At 31.9% G+C, this 22,068-nt stretch overlaps 2 protein-coding genes across 2 annotated transcripts in view; one reads left to right on the top strand and one right to left on the bottom strand.

Annotated features, from left to right (window-relative positions):
* The window catches only part of LOC145263117 (V-type proton ATPase subunit E-like), a 57,852-nt gene extending 44,878 nt beyond the window's left edge, over positions 1-12,974 (top strand). Inside the window, exons 6-9 of the mRNA XM_080120060.1 lie at positions 275-343; positions 3,668-3,762; positions 6,193-6,280; positions 12,091-12,974. Of these exons, the coding sequence (XP_079976186.1) occupies positions 275-343; positions 3,668-3,762; positions 6,193-6,280; positions 12,091-12,153 (315 nt within the window). The 3' untranslated portion in view covers positions 12,154-12,974. The remainder of the gene's footprint in view (positions 1-274; positions 344-3,667; positions 3,763-6,192; positions 6,281-12,090) is intronic.
* A 7,028-nt stretch (positions 12,975-20,002) lies between these two features.
* The window catches only part of LOC145263116 (integrator complex subunit 6-like), a 109,136-nt gene continuing 107,070 nt past the window's right edge, over positions 20,003-22,068 (bottom strand). The window contains exon 19 of the mRNA XM_080120059.1: positions 20,003-20,440. Coding sequence (XP_079976185.1) covers positions 20,226-20,440 — 215 coding nt within the window. The 3' untranslated portion in view covers positions 20,003-20,225. The remainder of the gene's footprint in view (positions 20,441-22,068) is intronic.

Below are 22,068 nucleotides of genomic sequence, written 5' to 3'. Positions count from 1 at the left end.
TTTTCTATGTTTTCTTTTTCTTTTTTTCTTTCTGTTTCTCTTCTTTCTGTTTCTCTTTCGTTTTCTCGTCTCCTCTCGTTTTCTCACCTCCTCGTTTTCTCATCTTTTCTCGCCTTTTTTCTTTCGCCGTCTTGTCTTTTGTTTTTCTTTTTGTTTCTTTTTATTTTTATTTTTTTTTTCTAAAAACTATCCCTAGGTTACAATGATTAACAATTGGATGAAAAAGAAAACAAAGATAAGTTTATCCTTAATTTTTTTTTTTTTTTTTTCTCAGGCGTTGACCCAACTGCTGGAACCTTATGTGGTTATCAGGTGCCGAGAACAAGATGTAGGCGTCATCAAAGTAAGATTTTTAAAATTACTTTTATGTAAATATTTGATCTGATTTTTTTTTTCTGTGATGATCTTTTACTCTAAGATAAATGCGATCTTTTCGAAATTTTCTGATAAAATAAAATCCACTATGAAACTGATGCATTTAAAATAATACAAGAAAATGACATCTAAAAAAATAAATGAATTGTGGGTGCTTGGGTTAGATTTGAACTCGAGAAATAACTAGTTATCATCTCTGTCAACTGCCTGTTCAGTTTAAGGTCAGTTCCCATAAAAGCCAAAGAATTTCACATTTCAGAGAGAACTTTTTAGTCAGTGTCACTCGAGTCCACATTGCACAAAAAGGAATGTATTCTGTAGAACTTTCTGCACTGGTGCCTCCTCGACATAAATATGCTCAACTGTCCCGTCAATTGGCAAAATCATACCCCTTCGGTATGTAGATATACCCAGATGTCAGAGATGTTTAATCTAATGGGTTTTTTTTTCTTCAAGCTACTAGCCCTTGAAGCTTCCTCTCTGCCTCTTGTTTTCCTGACTGTTATCAACATACAGAACTTTAAATGTAATGTGATCAAACATCTTGCTGCACAACTCCCAATTTTAGGATGCCCCTGTATGGTATGGCTCTTAATTTGCAGTTGCCTCTTATGTCTCAATAGCAATTGCTTAGTTTGGAATGAATAAAATAATTTATTTCCCCCCCCCCCCTCTCACACTTTCTCACTAACCATGTCTTGGGTGTTTTTTTTTTTTTTTTTTTTTTTTAAACTTTGCACAAACATTAGTCATGGTGTTTTTCAGTCATGCAGAGGGATCCCACATGCTCAGCTTCTTTTTAATGAAAGAGTATCTTAAAAAAAATATTAAGATGAGGAATTTTAAGAATTAAATTTGTTGAATTGATAGTGTCTAGGGTGAAACCAACTAGAAGAAAAGTAGAAAGAGGTTCGATCAATTGAATGGGAAGGGCCACAGCCAAGATGAGAAGAATTTGATAGGATAAGGACTCTGTCAATTTTCAGTCTACAGACTCGAGATTTGACATAAGGGGTATTGAGAATTGGGAGAATCTTTTTAATTGGTTTTCGGTCAGAAATTTGGCTGTCAAAGTTCAACGATTTGACCTTTGAAAACTCTACCAAACTCCTCCGCCAATTTTGGATCTAAACACTTGAAATTTTAGATGTAGGTTACTTGGACATGGATTAAACTTTTTAATTTTTATTTGAGCTCAAAATAAATGTTAAGAGGTCAGAAATGAGGTCAAAGTTAAAAAATAAATGACCTCTGCGATCTCTACCAAATTAATCGGTTCTTGGTTGAAAATTTGGCTGCCAAGGGGTCAAAGTTGAAAAGATTTGACCTTTGCAGACTCTACCAAACTCCTCCACCAATTTTGGGTCTAAACACTTGAAATTTTAGATGTAGGTTACAAACTTTTGAATGCATATATACATATGCACAAAAAGTTATGAACAGTACATAGGGCCCGAGCAAATCCAGGCTGAACTGCTAGTCTAAAATAAAAATAAAATGATTATATCATGTATTTTATTAAAAAAAATAAAACCATTCTGAAAAATAATCATTTCAAAGTAAAAACTAGTTTTTAATGTAAAGATTTGAGATTAAACTAGAATTGCGTAAACATAGATCAGAAGGGTTTTTTCTTGATATACACCAGATTGACTTCCACTAAACAGAAGTCAAAATGACAAGTTTGTTTTTCTGAATTTAACCAGAGTTTCAAATGTTCGCAACATTGTCGATGGAAAGTTTTTGTTTTGTGCAAATTGTATTGACATTCCATACACGGATTGACTATTATGTTGCAACTATGTTGTTGTTTTTTTTTTTTTTTTTTTTTTTTGTTTTTTTTCATAATTCCAAAAAAACACAATGTAGGGTGGGGGAATGTTGTCAAACAGATGAAACATCAATGAAACATTTTGTTCTTGTCTAGAATTCACCCTCTATTAAATATATATATATATATATATATATATAGTAAGTTATAAAAATATATATGGCAATTAAGCTACACAGAATATTCCGCGTTTCATCCATGCTAAGATTCGTTAGGCTTATATATATATATATGTGTATTCCTATGTTTTTATTTTTTTATTTTATTTGTTTTTTTTTTTTTGTGTATTGATATTCATATTAAGAACCCTTTTTCTATTTATTTAAAAAAAAAAAAAATACAACTTTGTGAAAATATGGGTTGTGGAATTGCATTCACCAGCAAAAGATCTAATTTGCATATTCTTTTAAACATTAATTTTAATTAATTCCCTATTAGATTTTTGGTTTTCTTATGGGATGATCATCTTTAGTTAACTATTACGTGTAATTATATTCATGCAGATATTCTACATGATTTATACTTGTGTAATGTTTGCATAAAAAGGTTATAGTAAACGCAAACCTCTTTCTATATATATATATATATATATATATATATTTATGTATGCGTATATATATATATTTAAAAAATTTTGCCTATCAAACTCCTGTCAGTTTTGGTCTGTACACATGAAACTTAATATATAGGATAGTTGAACCCATACAAAACTTTATATTTGGGTTTTAGCCGGGGAAAATCGGTGCAAAAGTCTGAAAATTAAAAAGGCCGAATTTACCAGGTGTTATAGATATGCATGCGTAACATAATAGCTATTGGTTCATGTTTTAATTTTTAGCCTTGCAGCAAACGTCTTCATAGCTCAGGCATTAACGCCAAAGGAAAAAGTAAATTGTAAGCTAAACGTTTTGGTTTCAATTCTCGGTGGTGGCGCATGAGTGATTTTATTTATTTTTTAAACTTTTAAATCATTACTATATATTGGGTCCAATATAATAAATACGAAAGTCAAAAATAATGTAAAATTTATATGATGTATGTATACATGACAAAAGAAAAATATATTCCAAAAATCACGTGAATTGATCAAGTAGTTATATTTTTATATAAGAAAATCAAATTTTATCAGAGTGCTGAGCATTTGGTGGGGAAAAAAACACAAAAAACAAAATGGCATTTGGAAAAAAGAAATGAGAAAAACAAGGGAGATGACTCGGCAATAATTCAAACTTGCGAGATTCAGGTAATGCTTACAGATTCCTATTATTCACTTAAAAATGATTTTCTTGATGAAAATAAATCTACTTGATCAATTTGCATGATTTTTAGAACATTTTCGTTTCGTCACAGCTATGTACATCATTACAGATTTTTTTTTTTTTAATATAGGAGAAATTATGAACAAGAATGAAATGCTTGTTTTTAACCTCAACTTTTATTATTTTATTTCTCTTTTCACAGGAAATCTTGCCTCAGTGCCAAGATAGCTACAAGAGAACGACCAAAAAGGAGATAAAGATCTCCTTAAATACAGAGAATTTTCTTCCAAGTTCTGTGTAAGTAGCAAATAAGTTTTTGGTGCTTCTATATTATAATAACGAATTTCAGGTAAAACAAAAGGTAGTGATATAATTGTCAAGTCGTAAATAGTAACATATCCAAAAATTATGGAAAACATTAAGGTAGAAAAATAATTATGAAAAACAGTTTTCGATAAACTCTGAATGAGGAAAAAAATTGGTCCAACATTTTGAGTTTCGTTCAATGTGTGATATAAGCAACAGAACTTAATTATCTCCCTTGTCAACTGATCCCTTTTTTTTTTTTTTTTTTTAATAACCTTAACATAGTGATTTTGCTTTATTACACAAATTACAAATTTCTTTTCTACTTTATTGTTTTTTGTAATTTTTGAATATGTTACTATTTGAGACCTGATAATTACATAGGTACCATTTGTTTCACCTGAAATTCAATTTTTCCATTATTATAATATAGAAGCGCCAAGTTTTTTCTTAATCATCGTCTTCGGTGTAACGTGTTATCATGAAAGTATATATTTTTGGAATGGGTAGAAACAATTGTCTAATAATTTTCAATGAAATCTCAAATATTTTCTGAATAATAATTTTACATATACATACTAGCAGGGAGACCCAACATTGACCGGGATTGAATGAGGATCAATGAATGTTCCACACTTTCAATGCAGATGTCATCGAAATCTGTGAAATCACCCATTTTTCAATCAAATTGATTGATTGCCCTCTCTAGTCAAGGACCCACCACTGCACCAGGAGGAAGCTTCACATGCCTCCCCGCAGTGACTTAATCCACAATACATTGTAGCCTACATTACACTGCAGAGAACCTATTGTTGATTTTATAAAATCATTTTTATATAATGGCTTGGAATAGTTTCAAATGTAAAAATCAAGTATCATGATTCAGTTATGCTCTAAACAGAAATATTAATTTTGAATGCGCCCCTGTCTTATCAAAGAACCTACTATTGATTTTATATACTAGGCCCTTCTATTTGCATGGTGATAAAACTTTTTAAATCACTTGTCATGTTAGGTTTTATAAGGGTGTTAACTTTGGTCAAAATCAGTTTGTTCCTTCTTTAATCGGGCTTTATCAATTTTTGGTACAAAACCTATCTAAGAACATTCCCAGACACATCAAGTACATTTGTGTTAAATTTTAAAAAATTTGCTTTTTCAGAGTCCATAGGAAATGAACTTACATGCACATATATATATATATATATAGAGAGAGAGAGAGAGAGAGATAAAGGATTTTTATTTTCTTTTTTAGATGTGGCAAAATTTAAATTAAAATACATCACAGAAAAATATTTTTATTGTACAAATGTGTGGTTTATTCCAAAGATTAATTTTGGCACTTATAATAATTTAAATACAATTTCGAGTATATGGCTCCTGCAGCTTGTGTGTATATCACATAATCTTAGTCCAATTTTCACATGCGCTACGCATTAAATTAGACTGTATTGTGGCAATAACGCATTGAATGTTGTCTTTCAAGTGGTCTATTGTGTTTGGTCTATCAGCATAAATAGGGGACTTTACATATACTCAATGAAAATAATCTAATGGTGTTAAATCATATGTGCGAGGTGGCCAATTAACAGGTTCATTTCGTGAAATATGTTCATCAAATATAAATAAAATAAATTTGCTCAATTTGAAAATGTTGTTTTGGTGTCCGTCTCTTCAAGATGAATTGCCAAACCAAGCTGAACTCAAACTAACTGATAGTTTCCAAATCTGCAATATCAAAAAAATTAGAATTGTTAATTTAAAGTTAGATGCCTTAAAAAACACCCTATATATATATATATATATATATATATATATATATATATATATATATATAAAAACATACCTTTATGAAGCTCTTTTTTTCATATTACTCAAAAACTTGATATAATGGTTTTCCATGGTGCTGAATTCAAATATACATGTCTTAAGGTGTGAAACTACACCATTTGTCCATTTTCACTGGGATTCGGCATTCCCAGGAGCTGAAAAGGGTCACAAATGCCCTCAAATTGTAAATTATTGTAATTGTTTTTATCCCATAACTTTTACCCCATCCATTAGACTTTCTGAAACTTGGCAAAAATGTGAAGGCAACATTGACCCTTCACACTTCTCACATTCATCATTTCTTCACTATTTTTGTAGCATTATCTCACATGCAGCACCAGAGGGGGGCCATGCATGCGCAGCTTGGTTTTTTTTTTATTTATTTATTTTCTTTCTTTTTTTTTCTTTTTAAAGCATCAAACATTTTTAATGGAATTAGAAATCTGTCTTTACTGGTAATATTAGAAAAATGTCTTGTATTGAAGATTTGCTGTCTACAAATTTTTTTTCTTCGAATATTAAAAAAAAAAAATGGAACAAAAAAAAAAAACACCTAAAAACAAACTTTCTTTTTCTATTTCTCATTTTTAGGTCTGGCGGTGTAGAAGTTTATGCACAACAGGGTAAAATCAAGGTTACTAACACATTGGATAAACGATTGGATCTTATCAGTCAACAGGTACGGAAAAACACTTATTTAAATTTCAGTTATAGTCAGCTAACATACTTCATAACTTCCGACATGGCTGCTACCAGAAGCGATGACAAGGCAAATCAGTTCCCTCACTTTTGTCCCTGATGCCTATATCTCTCCTGTGCATGTACTCTTTTTTTAAATGATTGAAAAGTTTTTTGGGCTTTATTTTAATTAAGGATTATTGAAATTAGTTTTATTTTTTTTAAAGAATTATTGAAAACACTTTTGTGCTTCTTTTTTTTTTTAAGAAGAATTATTATTTATTAAAAACACTTAAAAAATTTTTTTTTAACTATTTTGGGAATATTATGTATTGGATACATTTTTTTTTTTTTATGATTTTGTTATTTTGATTTCAATAATTTTATTTTTATACTTTCATAAACATATTTATTATAGAAATTCAAGTGCAAGATCTTATTTTTAAAAATTAAAATAAAACTTTTTTGTAATTTCATAAACATATTTCTTATAAAATTTCAAATAAAGTAAAAAAATTTATTTTTTAATTTTGTTATTTTTTATTTAATAATCATTGAAAAGTTTAATTTTTATTTTAATTAAAAATTATTGAAATTAGTTTTATTTTAATTAAAAATTATTGAAATTAGTTTTATTTTCAAGAATTATTGAAAACATTTGTTTTTAATATTTTCAAACTATTTTGGTAATATTATGTATTGGATATGTTTTTTTATAATGTTTGAAATTTTGTTATTTTGATTTCAATAATTTTATTTTTATACTTTCATAAACATTTATTATATAAATTTAAATAAAAACTTATTTTTAAAATTAAAAACTTTTTCATAATTTCATAAACATATTTCTATAAAAATTTCAAATAAAACTTTAAAAATCTTTATTTGCATTAAAAATGCAAATAAAGATTAATTGTATTTTTATTTGTATAATTTTGATTGCATACTTAATATCCTTTTCTTATATTTTATTTCATAAATCACTTCACAATAGAAATACTGAAGAACAATAAAAGTGAAGGAACTGATTTGCCTTGTCACCACTTTTGGTAGTGCTACGCCAAAAGTTAGGAAGTACATTAGCTGACTATAACTGAATCGTTCCATCGCTACTAAGAATATCACCCGCATTAAGAATTTAAAAAAAAAAAAAAAAAATTAAAATTAACATTATATATAAATTCTTAATATCTTTTACTAGAATATCTTGTTTTTTTTTTGTTTTTTTTTTCCATGTTTAATCTTAACCATATTACTTTTCATGTGTGCATTTTTCTATGTAATCCATAATTTTTCAAGGATTTGCTTTGAAATATTTTCTTTTCTGTGTTCAATATCATATATGCAATGTCAACAATCCATAAAAAAAATATCAACTTTTTAAATTGACTAAATAAATTAAAAAAAAAAAAATCAAAGACGTAATTAAGTAAATAAACAGAAAGGGAAAAAAGAGAGAAACAGAATTAACAGGTGACGTCGTAAGCTTAATATTATCAGCCCTAGCACAGCAAAGTGCATTACTTTTGTTAACTCTCTCTATATAACCCAAATAAGATGGTATGTGAGCAACATTCCCGCTATGATTCCTGAAGATGTCGACGACGAAAAAGTTGCTATGGTAATCAACAGCCAATCCAAAAAAAAAAACCATCACCCATGTTCCTTACTAATTCTGAGGAGTTTTGAACACAAGTAATTTTATTATAACTTGTTTTTAATGAACGAAAACTGAAAATTTTTATTTCAAAATATAGCTGAGACGATGATCTCTGAACTGTAAGAATTATTTGAAATTTGGTCGCAAAATGAGTTAGCGTAAAGCTTTAAAGCAGTTCTAAATGAGTAAAACTAACGTTGAACCATAGCAGGCACGTAGGGAAAACTAATGAGCATATATCTAAGGTAATGGCCGAAACCCTAGAGGAAGATCTTCAGTCTGTAGTGGAATGGGGTCATAAATGGATGGTAACGTTCAATGCTGTCAAGACAAAGCTAGTTTCCTTTAATAATTACATGAAACCTTACCAACCACCAATAATTATGGGTAGAGATATTTTACCTGAGAGCACTTTGTTCAAGCTCGTTGGCTTAACGTCCACAGGAAACATGAGTTGGAATAGATACATTGAGATCATTGCTAAGGCTGCTACAAAGAAGGTGGGCTTTCTCTATCGTGCTAGGAAGTTACTTACGCCTGAAAGTATCCTGTACCTCTACAAAGCCACCATTCGCCCATGTATGGAGTACTGCTGTCACATTTGGGCTGGTGCATCTGCTACTAGTCTCTTCCTCCTGGACAAGGTCCAAAAGAGAGTCGCCAACCTAATAGTTCCTGAATTGTCATCTAAATTTCAGCCCCTGTCCCACCGACGAAATGTTGCATTCTTCTGCCTATTTTATAAGTATTTTAATGGTGGATGCTCTGATGAACTACAAGCACTTGTACCCCCTCGATGAAATGAGAGACGCTCAAGGGTACAAAAATAAGAATTGTCCCAGTCGTGAAGGATTTCTCCTCCACCGAAAGAGAACAAGAAATGGAAGTGCGGCATCCGAAGAACAGATGCTGCACTTTGATCCTGACCAAAAGGCCAAGAGTAGCGGTGAACCCGTGGAAAAAGAAAAGGAAAAAAAGGCAGCTGTAAACGACGAAAGGAAGAGAAAGAAGGACAGAGAAAAAAGATAAGATCATAGCTTATGGTGGGAGAACGTAATGACGTTAAATTGGCCATGACAGCCCGTGGGTGGCGAGGATACCAATGAAATTCCGATGTACAAAGCAAACAGTGTCGACAACAGCTGGGCGATAAGTGACCCTATTGAAAAGACACGTGCCCTTTGTGGAATCGGATTCAGCTGTTTTTATGTCCTCTCAAAAATAATTAAGTAAGACATCTCTGTTTTTACGACCTGTCAAGTTTCATTAGGCCACATCGGTCGAAATCGAGAACACCCGAATGCCAACAGAGGAAGAAAGACAGCTCCTTTTTTGGGTATAGGCCGCCTGGCTAAGATTTGACGGACAGCGATCCCTTAGTTCTGATTGGCCAACGACCCGAAACGGGGAGAGACCCAGTCCACGCCCCCACAATATAAGCAGCGAGCCTTGAGAGATTGACAGTTAGAGTTAGAGAGAGAGCTTTGCTTCCTTGGGTCCGACGAACGAAGATTCCCCCCATCGATTGACCCTGTCACGTAGATAATTGAGTTTTCTGTCGGAGAGAGAAGAAGAAACCTCGCAGTTAGCAAGTGGCCAGTCCCTAACTGAACAGCTAGCTGCGATTGTACTGTTGTCGAAATACAAGGAAGTTTGTACAAAAGGAAACGCTTGTTGACTTGGTCCTTTCAATTGTTTTGCATGACAAGTCTGTTTCAGGGAACCGGCCGTTGACATCATCGCCGAGGAAACACCAGAACCGACAACCGGGGTCATTCCACCACTGGACGACGCGCGGGTGACGTAAGTGTCACAAAAATACCCCCGACAAACCAGACAAGCAGCAAAGTCCCACCCCTATGCAGTTGAGTCCCCTAGATGTAAGAAAGCCTTTTACTCTAATAGCTTCTTCCCCAGAACGGCAGGAATTTGGAATTCGCTTCCGGTTTCCTGCTTTCCCAACTGTACTGACATGCAGAAGTTCAAGTGTAATGTGAACAGACATCTTCCTACTCAACTCCCTACATAGTATCCCTGGAACTTAGGTCGCTGATAGTAGTCCCCTACATCAAAGTGGCAACGTGCCTTGTTTGGGGTTAAAATGTAATAAGATAAAAAAAATAGAAATAATATTCAAACACTACTGTGTTTAAATATTATTTTTTGTGGTGGTAATTCAGTATAATGTCCAGCCACCACATAAGAGATCTCTCCCTCAGATCATATACAACAATGCCCAATTATGTGTGAAAACCGTGAAAACCTGACTGAAAGAAGAAACATATAACTATTCTAAATTTCGAAAATAAATACATTTTAACAGACATGTCATATTCTTACACGTCAACAAATAAGAAATAAATGTGTGTGTGTATGTATATATATCTATATATCTATAAAAACAGAGATGTGTGTGCCACAGACGATTTCTGATTGGTTAATCCAATAATCACATCTCCTAAAAAACTATGGTTCGTAGGCTTTTAACGATACCATAAAATATTATGGCTTTATTTATTGTCCATCTTGGAAGGGTTTAATTTTTTCCTAACTTGCGATTTACAAATTACAAAGATACGAAACTAACTTACAATCTAACAATCGAACCTCCGACATCACGGCCGTCATTATGAAACTAAACAAAAAAAAAAAAACCCGCGTTCACTCGTGGTCTTTACATTTCGGGTTTGGGTACGTGTGCAGTTTTCCATTGACATTAAAAAATGGAAATATTTTTTAAAAAAATATATTGTACGTACTCGTATATATATATATATGTTATATTAAAAAAACAACTGTTTCCGACTTTTAAGAATTCAGTTTCTTTTTTACAGTTGAAAACTGTCTTTTGAAAGGAATAAGTTGGTCATTTATCCTGCGTGCGAGATCGTGACACTTTAGCGGTTCTCTCAAAGAAGACCATTCTTGTATAATAGTAGTAGCCGCCTACATCAAAGTGGCAGTGTGTCTTGTTTGAGGTGAAAATGTAATAAAATAAAACATATCGTTCAAACACTACTGTATTTAAACGATATCCACTGTTTAAGAACCACTTTATGTTCAGAACCTAAAATTAAATTGTTGAAAAGACTAGGCAAGTGTAAAATTAATTTTAATAAACATATCTATTCATTAAAATTGAAAAGACTAGGCAAGTGTAAAATTAATTTTAATTAACATATCTAATCATTAAAATTGAAAAGACTAGGTAAGTGTAAAATTAATTTTAATAAACATATCTAATCATTGAAATTGAAAAGACTAGGCAAGTGTAAAATTAATTTTAATAAACATATCTATTCATTAAAATTAAATTCCAATTTTTTTTCAAATAGCAAGATTCTTCCTCAGGAAATTATTTTAATAAATATTTTATTTATTAAAATATATTTTTCACTTGTCTTTTCAATCTTTATATTCTGAATCTCAAATGCTTGGATTATTTTGACCCATGCGTACAACCAACATTTCACACTGTTATTGGACATTTTAAATCTCATTCAGCTTAAATTTCCAACCTCTGAGGATGTGCTAGGCTTTACCTCCAGTATGACACAAAAGAAGGGAAAAAAAAACTATTTCCCAACAAAAACTACTTTACTGTTTGAAAATTAAAAAAAAAATTTGATATGTTTATTAAAATAAATTTTGCGATTGTCTGATCTTTTTAAGCATTAAATTTTAAACCTATAAAATCGTTAATCATAAATATGTTGATATATTTATCTATTCTTCGATTTGATGGCAACGATAGGCCGAGACATCTAGTATTTCCATTTCTGTTAGAACTGGAAAATGAACAAATTGGAAGAGTAAAAAAAAAAAAAAGTCCATTCCAAAATGTTTGCTGTGAATAAAAGTAAACTCTGTCAATTGCAAACGATGATAAACAAAAGATAAAGAAATGAAAAAGGAAATACTCCTCAAAAATAAATGAAGAAAATAAGATACAAAGTGACCACAAATAGATGAAAGTTAAATTATTTGCTTGAGATTGGCCTCTAGCTCGCCATATTAATCGCATCGTGCTCACCCTCTTTTGCATAGAACATCATCATCTCCTCTTGTTTGTTTTTTGTTTTTTTGTTTTTTTTTATAAAAAAAAAAAATTCTTGAAATAATGCAACTTGTTTTCTTTTCTTTTGACACAGATGTTACCAGAATTAAGGGAAGTTCTCTTTGGCAGAAACCCCAATCGCCGTTTCCTGAATTAAGGAGTCTTGCCTTCTCTCCAGAATTGCAATGCTGCTTGGTGATCGTGCATATCTCCAACCACTGCGGTTTTTTTTCCTCCTCCCCAGAAATGAGAGCAGGAGAAAACGACGCAACACAATTGCAGCAGTCATTCCAATATTATACTAAACGCAGCAAAACTTGAACTCCACACAAGTTTCAAAATCATTTTTTTTTTTTTTTTTTTGCTCCACCTAAAAATGAGTTGGGGGGGGGGGTCTCTAATTGTTTAGAATTTTTTTTTTTAAGGTGGATGGGGATATACTATTTAGATTAAATTCATGGAAAAGTAAAATGAGTTTTCCAATTTTGAGAGAAAAAAAAAATTAAAAATCGGTGAATTTTGTGACATTTTTGTAAATTAAAAAATTCTACAAAGAAAAAAAAAAATCATGTTAAAATAGAAATTTAGATAAAAAAAATTTCCCTTTTTATACATTCTGAAATACAAAACCAATTGTTGTTTGACTTTGGTTTTCATTACTTTTTATGTTTTCATTGTTGAGGAAAAACAAAACATTCCTTTAATAGAGTAATCGCAAAAGTTGTAGAAATTTGAGTTAAAAATTTATGCGAAAAACTTAAATTGTATTTAGATGTGGGTTTACCTTTTTTTTTTTTTCTTTATTTTTGTCTTGAGGTTCTCTGGGTTTTTTTTTTTTTTTTTTTTATGTCCGCATCCCTAGAATCATTTGTTGTTATTCCAGAGTTTAAATAAATTTCTATTCATGTTGGATCTGGAAATGTTTCCTACTTTATGAGAGAATGCAAATGGGAATAAACGGTAATGAATTAAAAAGTTTTTTTTTGTTTGTTTTTTTTTGTTTGTTTTTTTTTCTGAATAATGTTGATGCATGGAATTTTTTTATTTTTAATGTTTCGGCCTGTGGCACTGTGGATTGAAGCGTTGACTCTCCAGTTTCAGGTGAGCATTGTCTAAAGATAGCCGTTTCAAGCCTACTCATGGCCAAACTAATGTAATCAACTCACCGTAAGGAGTTCATTAAGCTTTGCTAAATACAGCCTTGCCAAAGAACTATCAAGACATCAAATACCATTTTTTTTTAGTCTTTGTTACTTCGCCGAGGATTGAACCCGAGTCTCATCTCATTAGTGAACCATCATGCCAAATCGACTGATTTTATACAAACAAGTTAGTGTTATAAGGTTCTTCATAATCTATTATATACAGTTTCAAAAAGTATACTCACCTTCGAATGATTATAAAACCTTTATGAAGATAAAGTAAAATGAAATTGCTTTGAATACAGTAAAAAAATATAATTGAAGAATCATGTTTGCAAATGTTCAAATTATTGTCCAGACACCAATGATATCGTGCATGAACACAGATTCACAAACATCACGAAACATTACATTTTTTTGTATACACTATAGTTGTTAATTACTAAGTTTTTTTTATAATACTGATCTGACGAATTGTTGTTTAGTTGTATTTTACCTTGTGTGACATGACTGCCAAGCTTGTTATACGCATCACCTTGCTTATCTACTTATGTGGTTTACTGTTTGGTCTCCTTGTACACAGCAGCTATATTTGGTATTCTGTTATATCGTTACTACTCACACAATGAATCCTAACTACCTATGAGGGCACGGAGGAATACCTGTTTTAGAACCCAGGCGCTGGACTACTACTCTTGGTGCTGATGGACCTAAAGATCTCAAATTTTCTGTGTAGGAAAATCATGTTAAACCTGTGCTACTGACATGTCTTGAAACCACACAAACAAGGGAAGAAGGCATCCTTAGTCCTGACCGACGTTTACAAACCTAAACTGCTTAAGTAGATGGGTCCTGCCTATCACCCAGCTTTCATTCTCCTCCTTTACCTATTAGCCAGGTGCAGAGGTATGATCACAAGGAATTAACAGACACCCAATGCTTGGCTTTGTTTTCTTGTTTAGTGCAATGAATGCTATTCCTCGCTCCTGCCTCATTCCCATCCCCCAAAACTGGGCATCTTGGGGATGTTTGATTGCCTATCAACACGATTAGACTGGGCTGCTCTTGTCTGACAGTTTTGAAGGTACAGGTTTGACAGTTTGTCTGGCTGCTGTATTCTGACTGACAGTACAAGAGGCCTAACTCTTTGATAGTGCTTAGAATGGCTTGTTGTGCATGGAAAAGGATTTTGCACCCATCTCCAGTGAGCTTTCTCAAGGCCGCAATCCTGTAAATGAGTCAGCTGATGTTACATTTTTGGTATTATGCACATTCACTTTCTCCAGTACCTCTCCCTCTAAAACTGAAATTATTATATAAAATGACAGCTCAAACAAAAAATACTATCAAACCAGACACAAACACAATCAATTCGCCTCCTTCTTTCAGGCATTCACAAATATCCACAGACTCATTGCTAACTTGGATGTAGAATTGTTTATCCTAGCAAACTCCCTGGATCTCTTAGCACTAAGTGAAACCAACTTACACTCCTTCATCCTCTTTAACATGTGTGGTTATCTCCCACTCAGATATATGCACGGCCTTAGAGTCTATATTCGAAACACTCTTCACACGTGACGAGAGAATTCAAAATAAAAACAGACGACCAGGCTTTCATGTGCTTTAGACTAAATCTGCAACACAACGTTAACTACTTGTATTTTCCCTCAACCCAGATCTGTACCCTAATCAATTATGTCTCTGACAGCATAGATCCGGTATTCTCCCTAGATACTAGCACGCAAGTATATTATTGTCCACCACAGTAATCAGCTTGGTTTCTCTACTTACAGACGCAGCTGGTGGTATTACATAGAGCTTCTTTATATCCTATTCCCTGTCACGTTCCTGACCAGTTTCCCAGATCGACAGGGTCAGCAAGCTTCACTTCTGGATCTATTTCTGATCATAGTTCCCTAGGATTTTTTTTTTTTTTACATGGAGGTCACCACTTTTAAGGCCCAGAAGCCACTCAGGGATAAGGGTTATTGCGTGTATAGTAATCAATGGGACAGTATCGTAGTAATCGTTAGTATTGGATATTTGATAAAGTGTCTTACTTAAAGGGGGCGATTCATCAGGAATTTGTTTATGCTGGACTTGAAGACATCCAAGTTATAGTCAGGTGGGAAACAGACGAACGGAAGAGAGTTCCACAGGCGTGCACTTCTAAGAAAAAAAGCTTTGTTCGTGGAATCTACGTTTTGATTTAGGCACAGATAAAGAGTGGGGAAAATTACTGACAGATTACACAAGCACTTGTTATACAAATGTCCATTCGGGAATGTTGATCACGTGATAATGGTAAAAATCATGCTAAATTGTCTCGGAGATGGGTATATTTACTAATGATATTATGCTTTATAACAGACTTGAGGTGAAAATGAATGAACACTTAACACCTAATGAATACCTAAGAAAATGGCTGAAATCTTACACCTTCTGTATTGGAATGCGGCTGTGAATGGATGGTAACGTTCCATGCTGCCAAGACTAAGCTTCTTTCGTTTAATAACTACAAGAAACTTTCTCAACTAATAATTTCTTTGGCTAATGATGCATTACCTGAAAGTACTTCGTTCCAACTCCTAAGCTAAACATTCTCAGGCAACATGAATTAGAACAAATACATTAAGGCTGACTGAGATGCCATCAGAGATCATATCTGAGATGCTCCATGGAGTAGTATCTTTTCTCTTGTGAAACTGTGTGCAAGTGAGCTTGCTAAATTGTTCAAAACCACTCGATCTGAAAATCACTCCTCCCCATGTTCATGATGCGATAAAAAGCCTAGACCTCTCGAAGGCGTGCGTTCTCATCCTTGCTATACTATAAAAAAAAAAAATACTCTGCTGAGGTTGCTCCAGTTTTTTGCAACAAATGCCTTACCAAATCTTACTTTCCTGATTATTGGCGAAAAGACTGACCCACTAAATTATTGCTCTATTAGCCTCCTTTATCTTTTTGCCAAAATCCGAGTCCTTAATCAATCAAGCATTAGTCCACTATCTCATCTTTCTCTACTTTGCAGAGATAAAGGATACTTTCAGGTGTGAGTAATTTTCTAGCAAAGTCACAATTTGCCCATGCATGGATTATTGTTGCCACATCTGGACTGGTGCATCTGCTACTAGTCTCTTGCTCCTAGAAAGAGTTTAAAAAAAAAAAAAAAAAAAAAAAAAAAGGTCGCCAGCCTAATATGTCCCACACTAGCAACCCAACTTCAACCTCTGTTCCATCCCCAAAATGTGGCATCTCTGTGCCTGTTTTACAAGTATTTTAATGGAATGTGTTCTGACGAACTCAATGCACGTGTACTCCCCCCCCCCCCACAACATAGATACTCTTGACAAACCCATCAAGCAACAAAATCCAGGCCTACGTTGTAGAGATCCCTAGATTTACTCAAATAGCTTCTCTTGAACAGCTAAACTTTGGAATTCCCTTCCTGGTCCCTGATTTCCTGACATGCAGAAGTTCCAGTATAATGTGAACAGATTTCACTGCTCAACTCCCTACATAGTGTCCCTGTAAAATTTGGTTACAAATAGTAGCCCATTATGACGAAGTGGCACGATGCCTTGTTTGGGGGTGAAATAATAGTACAGCAAAAAAAAAGAAGAAAAGAAAGTTCTATTTAAAGTAAGATTGAACTTAATATCTGTCGTTTGCTATTTCAGACTCTTCAAAACAAACAACCATGTTGGATGGCTTCTACAAAACTATTTTCAATTCTATTAAAAACAAACAAAAAAGCTTTTTGTGTATTTGCTACTAGTTGAAAAGAACAGGTTTGGAATGACACCATCTTTGACGTCACTCCTTTTCGAACATAAAAATTTTTTTATTTTTAAATTCAAACATTTTTCCGTTACAATCATTATTATTAGCATCATATCCATTTTACTGTTTTATTTCACTTGGTCGAAATCTGACATTTTCTGACAGCTTGCAATCCTAGTCTCCATGCTTGGCAGTTTTGAGGATTTCTTTAAAATTCCACTGTTAAACGTTTGCATCAAAGTTTTCTCAAGGCGCCCACTTTCCTCTGGCCTTCCACCTCACAATCTCTGCATTTTCTTTAAAGTTGCTTCCTCACAAGTTGGCCAAACTAACGTAGCTGATTGTCAGAAGGTTATGTCAGAAGGTTAAGTTTTCGTATATTCAGCCTCACCATTAAGGTATTGGAGTTGATATGACGATATTGCATGTCTTGATTATTGCTATCTCGTTATATTGAAGATGGGCGAGTATGGACTGGATGGGTGCCCAACACTCACCTCCATACAGCTTCATGCTCCAAACACAGCTATTATATATCTCCCCTGCCTCACTGGTACTGAGAGAATAGCTTGTGATATCAAGACTGGCAACAGTTTATGAAACTTACACCATCCTTATTTCATCGTAATGTTAGAGTTAAATTTGCAACCACCTTTGGCACTTACTGGCATCGCGTACCAATACATTACAATAACCACTTTCGGCATTTAACAGGTCTTCAAGATAACAGAAGGAATGCATCACTTAAAAAGATAAGTCGATTAACTTTGCTTCAGTGCAAGATTGGCAATTAAGTGAACGTGTCTGCTTCCGACACCTTCCATATTTTATAGTTGGACTTTGGAGCCAGCTTTTTGAACAAGTCAATGCATGAAAGACCAAAAGTGATTGCGAAATACCTGAGGTTGCCGAGTGTTAAAAGTTTTAAGATGGACGAGTATAGACGAGATGAGCGTCTAGCACTCGCCTTCATTCAGCAACACATTCCTAGCACAGCAATTATATACCCTCCTACTTGGTTGTGAGAGGGATATCTCATGATTACTGGCAACGTGCTGGTTTTATTCTAATGCTAAAGCTGAACTCAAAACCACTAATATCTAAAGCAGGTTATAGTTAGCTAACGTACCTCCCAATTTCTGGCTTACCACAACAGGAAGCAGAGACAAGGCAAATCAATTCCTTCGCTTTTTTTCTTTTACACCTATAAATTATTTGTTTTGCATTCAATAATTTTATTTTTATACTTTCATAAACACATTTATTATATAAATGCAAATACTTATATTTTTAAAATTAAAAAAAAAAACTTTTATAATTCCATTAAAATATTTCTTATAAAATTTCCAATAAAATAATTTTTTTTTTTTTAATTTAGTTATTAAAAGTGCAAATAAAGACTAATTGTGTTTTTATCTTAATTTTGTTAAGTTTTATTGTATATTTTTCTTATATTTTATTTCAATAAATCGCTTCACAATAGAAATTCTGAAGAACAATAAAAGGCAAGGAACTGATTTGCCTTGTCACCACTTCCGGTAGCACTACACCGGAAATTAGGAAGTACGCTAGCTAGCTATAACCCTAAGGCATGTATACTTTTCATAGACTTTTTTTTTTTTTTTTTTTTTTTAAAAAAAGAAAAAAGTATATAGTTTCGTTTAAATTTTAAAATGAATTTTTCTAAAATATAAGTCTATCATGCAGTTACGTTAACCAGTCTTAAAACTTTACTCTTTGCATATTTTTATGTGGTACTTGTACAGTTTAATCAAGACATTAAAAAATGAAAATATTGAAAAAAGTTTATATTATACGTATCCGTTATGGAATGAAGTTCTCCAAAAAAAAAAAAAAAAAAAAAAAAAATTTTCACTTACTTTCAAGTAGTTTTTTTTTTTTTTTACAGCGAAAAACAATTTATGATACTGAAGTTCGATTTTTAGGAAGAAAAGCTAGTATTAAAGATGAGGGAGTGTCGGCGCTTTACATTGAGTTATCTCCCCGTGGTATGTTCTAAAAATCCAAACAAAAATTAAAAAATTCAAAGATGTCTACCTTCAACATGCCGTCATAAAAACGTGTTTTTCCACTGAAAAAAATTTTTTTTAAATAAATAAAAAAAAATACTTGATCAAATTAAGTGAAATTTTTTTTTTTTTTTCGGAGAGCTTCAGTTAAAAACGGATATGTACAATATAACATTTTTCCGATATTTTCATTTTTTATTTTTTAATGTCTTGATTAAACTGTACAAGTACCTTTTATGTTAATTTAGTTTTGATGTATATCAAATTGTTACAATTTTACGTGAATTTAGAAAGATTCGTTTTATTTAAATATTTAACTGAATTATTTTTATGGTAAAGAGAATATTTTAAAAGAGTTAAATTCTTACAATAATTTTTTTTTTTTTATTAATAAAAATATTTAATTTAATTATACTGAAATGATTCCTTTTTGATCATTTCGAGGTCTCACTCAAAAGTAAAAAAAAAAAAAAAAAGATACAACTTTGTAAAATAAAAAAAAAATATTAAACTTTGCTCTTGAAGATGAAAAAACAAAAATCGACAGAAAGAAGATGGTTGAATTTTAATTATTTAAAAAATTTTTTGTCAATTTTTATTCAGAATTTCTCTCATATTAAACAAAAAAGAGAGAGAGAGAGAAAAATCTGTATGATGTATATACTCGTGACGAAACGGAAACATCGTATTCCAAAACTCACATAAATTGATCAAGTAGTTTTATATTTATAAAGAAAATCATTTTTAAGCGATTGATAGTAATTCATAGGCATAAATAAATGAAGTAGTGTAGAGTTACCTCCCTTTGTTTCTTGTCACCCCCCCCCTAAAAAAATGACAATAAAATTTGATTTTCTTAATAATTGATCAATTTACATAATTTTTGGAACAATGATATTTTCATTTCGTCATGAGTACATACAGAATACAGATTTTACTTTATTTTCGTTTTTTAATATAAGAGGAATTCTAGACAAACATTTTTTTTTTCTATTACCAATGTTTAAAAAAAAAAAAAAAAAAAAAAAAAAAAAATGAAAAGGTAGGATTTTTGTTAAGAAAAATATTCCTGTTTTTTTTTTTTATTCTATGAGCAAAAGTTGTCATCACAGATGACAGATGTAGAGTTTTTTTTTTTTTTAACCCCCCCCAACCTCTATCGCCTCTCCACTGACCAATGAGAAGCTCTGTTGCAGCGAAGGAGGCTGCATTGATTCTTCTTAATCCCACAATTCCATTGTTATGATCGATAAGGTGTTGCATCATCGTCATCAACTCAGTGAATGAAATTCATTCGTCCGTGGTTGCATCTTGCGGGGTCGTCGTAACTCACTTTCGGCCAAATCATTTTCAAATTGTTCCAAATGGCGAATAAGTCGCCGTTTTTTGAACCGACTCGCTTCACGAATCAAGTCTTTGATAAAATCGATTTTGATACCAAAAGAACCTTGCATCGAATTTAAATGCTGAAAAAATTTGTCATAATCTGAAAAAAAAAAAAAAAAAAAAATTGATGAGAGAAAAAAAAAGTTTAAAAGGATCATTTTTAAAAATTCATTCGTAAACAGTTTTATGACTGAAAAATTAATTTACAAAAATAAAGAAAAATCTGGATGATGTACATGCTTACGATGGGAAGAAAATATATTCCAAAAATTGCATAAACAGATCAAGTTTTATTTAAAAAAAAAAAAAAAAAAAAAATCCAGTACTTGTACAGTTTAATCAAGAGATTAAAAAACAAAAATATTGAAAAAATGTTGTATTGCATGTACCCGTTACAGAATAAAGTTCTCCGAAAATAACTTTCACTTAATTTGATCAAGTAGTTTTTTTTTCTTTTTTTTTTTTTTTTTTACAGCAGAAAAACAATGTTATGACTAGGGCTATGACAACAGCATATTCTTTTCATTATTTTTACTCTAGTATATATCTTACACAGACACAATCAACAGGACCACATTACTCTACATAAAAACATATAAGATATCAATGGATATATACCTGAGAATCAAAACAAGGAAAAGAATATGCTGTTGTCATAGCCCTAGTTATGACGCTGAGCAAAAAGGTAGCCATGTTTTGATTCTTAAACCACAAGGAAGGAAGAGAAGCTATTATTTAACATGGGGAGCCCCCCCCCCCTCCTCGTGATAAAAAAAAATTCAAGCATTCAACTCGCTGTAAAAAAAAAAAAAAAAAAAAAAAAAAAAACTTGATCAAATTAAAAATTTTTTTCAGAGAACTTAATTCCATAGCGAATATGTACCATATCCATTTTTTTCAATATTTTCATTTTTTTACTGTCTTGATTAAACTGTACAAGTATCAAAATTCCACTTTTGTGGCTGGAGTGACTGTTTTGCAACGCAATTTTAAAAATAGTTTCAAGGAATAAGGGAGTTAACTTCAGGCAATTTAAACTTGTGAAATTCTTTTTTTTTTTTCAGTCTTGTAATTGCTTAAATAATTTTATTTCTAAAAATAAGATTTATTTTATCAATATACCTGAAATTTGGATTTACATGATTTTTTTAATAAAATATTTTCTTTCCATCATACAGATTTTAAAAATTTGTATTTCTTCATAAGCGGAGGGAGGGGGGGGGTCTGGACAAGCAGCGTTTTTTTTTGGGGGGGGGATTAATTTTCATACAAGTAAAGTAACACAGAAATTAAAAAATTAAAGGAACAAATTTCCAAATATATGTGGATAGAATCATGGCATCTGAGAAAACCTATTTTCTCATCTTTTATGACAAAAATGAACTATCGACAAGAAACGCTTGAACGCTAATTTGATCTGGGCAATTAAATGTGACAGACCAAGGAAAATACAATTCAAAAATGAGGTTATAGTCAACTAACGTACTTCCTAACTTCCGGTGCAGCGCTACTAAAAGCGGTGACAAGGCAAATCAGTTCCTTGCCTTTTATTGTTCTTCAGTATTTCTATTGTGAAGCGATTTACTGATATAAAATATAAAGTCAACAAAAATATACGATAAAAATAACAATTAGTTAATATTTGAACTTTTAAAAAATAACAAAATTAAAAAAAAAAAAAAAAGTTTTTATTTCATTTAAAATTTCTAAAAGAATATATTTATGAAA

Source organism: Euprymna scolopes, chromosome 38 (genome assembly GCF_053919585.1).
Source record: "Euprymna scolopes isolate OS-2025 chromosome 38, ASM5391958v1, whole genome shotgun sequence".
Lineage (NCBI taxonomy): Eukaryota > Metazoa > Mollusca > Cephalopoda > Sepiida > Sepiolidae > Euprymna > Euprymna scolopes.
The sequence above is the reverse complement of the archived record's forward strand: the minus strand, read 5'-3'. Positions and strand labels throughout refer to the sequence as shown.